The sequence below is a fragment of the Cariama cristata genome, unplaced genomic scaffold (assembly GCF_000690535.1).
Source record: "Cariama cristata isolate BGI_N322 unplaced genomic scaffold, ASM69053v1 scaffold8052, whole genome shotgun sequence".
In the NCBI taxonomy this organism is placed as follows: domain Eukaryota; kingdom Metazoa; phylum Chordata; class Aves; order Cariamiformes; family Cariamidae; genus Cariama; species Cariama cristata.
This window is the reverse complement of record NW_009604386.1, coordinates 1-7,408: the sequence shown is the minus strand read 5'-3', so window position 1 is coordinate 7,408 and position 7,408 is coordinate 1. Positions and strand designations below refer to the sequence as shown.

The following is a 7,408-nucleotide window of genomic DNA, read 5'->3' as shown; positions in this document are numbered from 1 at the left end:
CGGGGGGTGAACTGGGGTCCTGCTGGTGGGGGGAGCCCAGCCACCCCACCTGGCTGGGCTGGGAGCCCCAGGCCGTTCCCCACCCCTCAGGTGCCATGGCTCTGCCGCCACGTCCAGGGGACTGCACAGCAGCGGGATGGCGAGTGCACGCCGGCAGTGCTCACACCCATGCGTGGCAGTGCTTGCGCAGCAGAGCGCCGGCCGGCACCGCGTGCTTGCGCAGCAGGAGGAACAACAGCGCTCACCCCGCATCTCAATGCACAACAAAATAAAACGTTCAAAACACTCACGGTTAGGAGAACTAGCTTGCTGGGGGGTGGGGGATGGAAATACGCGCTATTAAAACACTGCTCCAAGTACTGAAGTTCAGCTTAAATAAAGATATGGAGCTGCAGTGCAATTCCAATTATGGGCAGGTGATGTGGGTTTAATGGATATGGGCACTTCACAGACAGTGCACTACTCATTACTGCGCTCGTGGCAATTATCCCTTTTTAAGCAGCACATAAAATAGTCTCCTGTAAGCATCGCGCAGGAAAGTTAGGACTCTTTGCGGCAACCATGTCTTATCTGCTCCTGGTTTTGGAAAAGCCTCAGCTCCTCCCTGCTACAGGTAGCTGTGGCACTCGCTACGCCCTGCTTGCTCAGATGCATCACCTCTCCGGCTTCATGAAAAAGAAAAAAAGAGAATGAGCAAGTGATCAGGAGCATCAGGTCTCAATAAAGTTTGTAACTAGAGCTTGAAGACTGCCACATGGCCACAAAGTAAAAGTAGTGAATTGTACAAAAGAATCAACCCCTTCTATCCGTTAATTAGTTGAAGTAAAGTCACCATTTACCACCTGCTTCATTATTCTTTTCTTAATCTGGCAACTAGGCTTTTATTTAGTCCCTTTGATCAAAGGCTGTGAAGTGCCTTTTATCCAGGCACTTCAGACGAAGCCACTCACAGAAAGGCTACCCCGAAATACCTGATATTGCCCAGCCAGTGCTGCCAATGCAAGCACCGAGCGGAGCTGCCGGGGGTACCCCAAGCAACAGCGGCCGTGTGTGCTCCCGGGGTAAGCTCCCACTACCCACCCCAACGAAGAGCATCAGGAGCTCACAGGATCCTGAACAATTACAGAATTAGCGTATGGTTTTTTTCCAGTGGTTACGGAGCCAGGGCATGGCAGCAACAAATAGGGGTGGCAGCTTAAGGGCTGAAGTTTTAGGGGTGAAGAGTCTGGACGTGCAGATTCTTGCTATATCCTGACTCCTCCCCACCATCTTTTGGGTAGTTTCTGTACTAACCATTTGTTACTGGTTCCAACAGCAAAGCACAAAGCAGTCCCCGTCCCGTACCTCGGGCAGAATGCACTCAAGGCAATGCCATGGTTTATTGATTGCTGTATGCCTTTTGGTGTAAGGGGAACGTGACTGTGTCTTATCAGGACAGAGCTGGTGACAACAGGCGTGCAATTGGTAACCAACAGCTCTGCCCCACGGAGGGACCGCACGCTGTAACGATGAGAGGGCCAAGTCTGCATGAGCGCTGGGACGAAGGGGACAACAAGAGGTGACTCTCGAACACGGCAGGGCAACCTCAACCTTCCCTTTTTTATAGGCCAAAGAACGGTATCTCTTCCCCTCTCCCACCCCTCTTCCTCCTTCATCAATGTCCTCTAGATGTGATATTTCAAAACAGCTTTTGACAAAACAAGAGGAAAAGGTCACAGCAGTTAACGTCCTCCTCAATATGATCCTGTTTGAAGCAATGCACTTTTAGAAATTCCAAGATTAATTACTTCAACTTCAAATTCCCTGGTTTAAACTCCTGTGTCATGCCAAAAAACATATCTACAGCAGCCATCCTACAACGGGCTTCTCAGCCATGCTTGGCTCAATGAAGACCTGAAGGTTTGTGCCCAGAAGAAAATGCTTAAATTATGCTTAAAACACATTGAAAATACTAACTGTTTTACTGCAAGTTATTGCTACAACCAATAATAAGAAGCAGTTTTATCACTAAAACCCTGAAGACCTCTAAGGTCTTGATAAAGAAATGCAGAGAACCCAGAGGGCTCCTCTGAAGGTCAGCATGACAGAAACCACCAGAGACAAAGGGCGGGAAGACAGCTTGCCTTGACATAATGGCAAGGTGAGGTCTGGAGAAAAAACTCCAAGCCCACCTGCACAGTACCCTGCTGCAGGTTGTATACTTGCCTATTTAAAATTAAATTACATTTAGCTAAAATCTGTACAAAACCCATTACAGTGTCCACTTCCAGAGGCTCCTGCAGCAGCACTGGCGAAGGCAGGGGGATCTGTGTGCACAGGCTTGCGCCTGCTGGGCTCCGGCCACACCAGTTCCCCCTCCACAACCTGCAAAAATCTCGCTCCGAAGTTATCTATCTTCTTCCTTGAATTCCCTCATGACCACAGGTACAGCACGTTCCTAAACCATTAGACAGAGGACTGTCTTTCCAGGTACCCTTTATACCGAGCATTACATTTTGAAGGAAGGAGGAAGGGAAGAGAAGCAGATCTCTCTTCAGTTTTAACAATAACGAAATTTTTCCAAAGTTGCACGTATTTCAAGTTAGTGCCACAATACCAAAATGTGCCCTTCTTGCAACTATACTGAAATCCACAAACTATAAGGACTTATTTTTAAAAGTTTGCTCGTCCCACCTAACACACGTCTGTAGACGTGCTAGAGTCCACTCGTGACCGCACCAGACTACCCAGTAAGTTCAGCTGTGCAACCATGAGGCCAGGGCAGTATTTGGTCCCCTCTCCCCGTTGATTACAGCAAAAAGACAAATAGAAAACATAACAATGATGTTAAAAATACGTACCAGTATATCCAGGCAGGCTGCTTTAAGTAGAGTTATCTGGTCTGCAATGGTCAAACTTGTAAAGCCTGGCAATCGCTTTGCAAATTCCACTATTTTAATAATGCACTTGGTTGCAAGTTCACTGAATTTGTCCCAAAGCCCGAGGTCCAGTCGAACCCGATGATCCGCGCTGGAGTTCTGGAAAGACAGACAGAAGGCACCATAAATCAACAACGTCCCTTTCAGTAAATGGTTTTCAAGGGAAAAAAAACAACAACTGAGTATTCCTCCCCGAAGTACTTTCTATTAACATTCCAGGCATTTTCTGCAGCTTGCTGTTGGGATGATGCTGGCTTTAAACTTGGATTAATTGCCTGAAAATTCCTTGGATATTTCTCTGTTACTTATGATTGCAGAGGCCATCTGCACAAGGAATACAAACGAACTTAAACATTTCCAAATGCCACTATCATTATTCTTCCTTGCCATTATATAATGAGTGCATTGAGAGAGACAATTTACAGTTGTACCCCAGAAAATACAAATGAGCAGTGGAACAAGAATATCAGGTCCTCATCTGGAAAAAGCAGCGCAATATTTGGAACATAGTTTCACATACTTAAGTTCTTAGCAAATTAGTTCTACTTAATTTATCTGCTCTGTGAGTCTGCAAGAGTTTTACAGCTTTCTCAAGCTACAGTCTCCCATGACTTAAAGAGCATTTCTTTACACGACATTAAGAAAAACGCCATGTGCGCTGATGAATGCTATATGCTCATTTTACGGTGCATCCAACATACACCCTACTGTTTGAAGTGTTACAAGGACATTCCAGCTGCATCTTTCAGAGACTGTTTCCATATAGTCATGTATCTTAATCAAAAAGTCCACAATTTGCTAGGATGTGTAGCAAATTTGTGTTAAGTTTGTGATTAAACTCAAGTTTTCATACATTCAACAGCTTAACCCTTGAAAAAGTTGAACATGTCAGCCAAGAACTGGCTGACTCAGAAGTTGCCGTGATCGATTTGATGCTGGTCCAATAAAAGATGGTGTCATGGGAAGACCCGGTGAGCCGTTTCCAATCCACCCGTTATTCCCGTGGGGTGACAAGACGACAGAGCTCTGAAATACTCGAAGTTCCTCTCCTCCTGCCCTAGTGTGCCGCATGTTCCCATTTTGCCAGCACTTGATCCAATGTTGCTTAGGACGCAGCCAGCGTGGTGGTCCCCCCCACTATTTCATGAGCCACCAAGTTTAGCGTGCATTGCAGCTGCCTTCAGCGCCTGGGCGATCTCCTCTTCATTGCAAGAGGAATTTTACCTGTGAAAATACACTGGTAATGAATTTGTAAAAGGTGCTGAGCTGCAACCACAGAAAACCACGTTTCTTTCTTCCATGTCTCATCTGAGTTTGTTGACTAACCAAGAGAGAGGCACCTCCAGAAAAAGGCCCACCCACTCCAGATAGGTACATAAGCCAGGCAAGGGAAAATCCTCTCAGATGGTGGCTTTCTCGTCGGCTGCAGAGGAAGCCATAAACGTTAAATTAACTTTAAGATGAAAGTTAAACAAGAGGGGTCTCAACCAAAAAAGTCTAGCAGATCGTACTTTCTTGGAGGAAGCATCTCTAGTGACCCTGCCACCATCACTGCTGATGGTGAGGACATCCACCTCCTTGGAAAGCTTTGAAGCTATCAGCTGATCGGTTTTCTTCAGTTCACGGGAAGGACACAGGGCCTTGAAGAGGTTAACGAGGGGACGTGGGGTGAGCTCAGCTTGGCCGTGATGCTCCATCAACCCCTCCCAGGGCTGCCTTCGTAGACGCCACGACCACCATCAGTCACGATGGGGAAAGTCCTGACGAGTCCCAAGGTGGCCGCCAGCCTGACATCCACCCTCACTTGCAACAGGGTGGAGATTTGAGCTGGTAATATTTACATTAGGCCCTTACTGCAAAAATAAACGCTAACCATGCTGAACAGTTTGAAGGGGCATACGTGCTCTTCCCTGCTCCCCCTCTTTTGGAGGAATAAGAAATTAACTTCATCATTTCTATTTGAATTTTTATTCCGAGAACTTCCTCTATTTTGTTTTGGTTTTTTAAATGACAGAAGAAAAGATAGGAGAAAATGCCTTTATAATCCTAAACTTAAAGAATTGCCTTCAAAATGATCCAAAACTAATGGGTTAACAGTCATTGTAATGCCCTTTGAAACATTTCTTTCGGCTACTGGAGTATGCATCCTTCAGATTTATTTTATTTCATCCTCAAGGACCTTGGTGAAATACAGTACATTGGAGGAAAAATAAGATCAAGATGTGCAGTCATTCAGGCTGTAATTAAATTTAATAGGCAGTTTATCCAGTTCATAGAAAGATGGCATAGCGGAGAGCTACACAAAGCAGAGCCTAAAGCAGGAAATCATTTTACAATAGGGTATCCATCTGGAAAAAAAGACGTTGCATGAAACCAGCAAGTGTGAACGAAATCTTCATCAGTATCATATGAGGTTACTTTATCATGCTGCAGTACCAGCAACGGGAAGTTTGACACATCTTCTATTAAGAGTAATGCAGGGCCATCTTAACAAATGTAAATCTAACTTGCTATTATGCAAACTGAAGAGAAGGGGCAGTTAATAAAATACAAAATAACCAGGTGGTTTTTTTACGCCGGGTGCCAGATTCCTCAGCGTCGGAGCTAATGTGGTTTACACATTATCTTTGAGATGCTACAAACGGAAAGAGTTTTAGCATTTTAGTTGGTAATGAACGTAGTCGCAAGCGTCTCGGAAAATAGCTAGATTTTTAGCAGCATTTCTGAATATGTAAACCCAAAACTGACTCAGTGTCAACGTATAGGTTGAACAATAAAACACGGGGTTAATAAAATGCATGCTAGAAACAGAAACTCCGATTAAATTTGCCTGGGGATCTTATCTAACCATGCCATGAAAAAGATGCAGATGCTATGACTTTTACTGAATATTTTACTGAAGCAGTTTTTTGGGTGTCTTTTCCAGGAGCAGCCTTGCATGTTTTTCAGGCCTATGCACCAGCGCACATATGGTGGAACAATACTGTAATACACCCTAGTGGCATCTTTATCAGTGGGAAAGCCCAACCTTGCTATGAAACCCAATTAAACAGCCATTTTTGCCACATAAATTGATCCCATTTTTTCCATCATTTTGGGGCTTTTTTTTCATTGCAGGCTGCTCTATCTCCACATTAACAATATGGGATGAGGTACTCGCGGAAACATACACAGTAGCAGAATCCCTACCGTCTTTAAAATCCACTTTACAAAGGAAACAAGGCTCACAGGGGCACTCTGCCCTAATCAGGAACACTTGCTATGCCTCTTTTACTAACAGCAGCAACGCACTCCAGCTCTGGTGAGTTCGCTGAGGACCACAGCGCAAGTCTCTGCACGGTCCCAGCATCACGAGATAGAGATATATGTGTGTGTGTGTATATGTATGTATACATATATGTATTCCTCTGCAACGGCACAGAACAATAGCCATGTAACTTCTAAGCCCAGCACTTACAGAGGACAAAATGCTGCCGAGATGCAAAATCTCTTCGCTTCCAGCCAGCCAAGAGCAACCCGGGAGAACTTGCAGCAAGAGTCCGCAGAGTTAAAATTATTTTCTGTTTTATCCTCCCTTTATCACGAGGCTGGATGTAACACAGCTGTAGACTTACAAATAATACCAGTCTCAAGGGACAAGCAATATAGTTACACTCAATTATACTATAAAGTATGACATCTCCAGAGAAATTACTAAGGCACTCTCTCTTACCTGGATGACAGTAATAAAACAGATCTATTTATGATGGACTTTTGAAATCCATTATGTTTAAACAGCTTGCTGATTCTCATCATCAGTAGAACTATACTTGCCACTGCCCACCAAATGCAACTGTTAAGTCAAATGACCCAGGGAATTTAATATGAGTGCTATTCTCCCATTATTTTAAGTAGACTTTTATTAACTATGCAAAGTATGGTAATTATTACAGACAAGGACACTTTTAAAAGAGCAGACAGATATCTAAAAACATAATTGAAAATGCTTCTCCAAACCCATTTTTGAACAGGTAAAAACACACAGTGTGTGGGGGGAAAATAATCACCACGCAACCTTTCCATCTGGGAAACGCAGGCTGCAGTGCTCAAGAGCGAGAGGAGCCAGATACACAAGCCAAATGCCTGAACAGGTATTTTTTTTTTTATGACTGTATCTCTGCAAGGTCTTTTTCACTCCACTCTCTTATACTTACAATTCTTTGCTCTTTTTAGCAACAAACAAAATAATGTTTTAAATCACTCTGAACGATCATGTAACCGAAGGCACACAGGGGCCACGCTTGCAGAACAGTTTCTTCCGTCCACCATCTCTATCAGTACGCAAGTGCCAAGCTCATGAAATTTCACGTGAACCCACATCAATTCAATACACTCACTTCTCATCTCTTGCTTAAAGATTTAAAAAAAAAACTCTAAGGTTATAAAAGCACTCTGTACCCTCTGCAGTGTGAGCACTCCATGCTTCATAGAATCAGAGAATCGTTATGGTT

The 7,408-nt window shown here is 44.2% G+C and overlaps 1 protein-coding gene across 1 annotated transcript in view; it reads right to left on the bottom strand.

The window, feature by feature from the left end:
* The window catches only part of LOC104158023 (retinoic acid receptor beta-like), a 15,167-nt gene extending 10,552 nt beyond the window's left edge, over nt 1–4,615 (bottom strand). The window contains exons 1-2 of the mRNA XM_009695584.1: nt 4,430–4,615; nt 2,841–3,017 (exon numbers count right to left, since the gene is read on the bottom strand). Coding sequence (XP_009693886.1) covers nt 2,841–3,017; nt 4,430–4,615 — 363 coding nt within the window. The remainder of the gene's footprint in view (nt 1–2,840; nt 3,018–4,429) is intronic.
* Nucleotides 4,616–7,408: the final 2,793 nt, after the last annotated feature.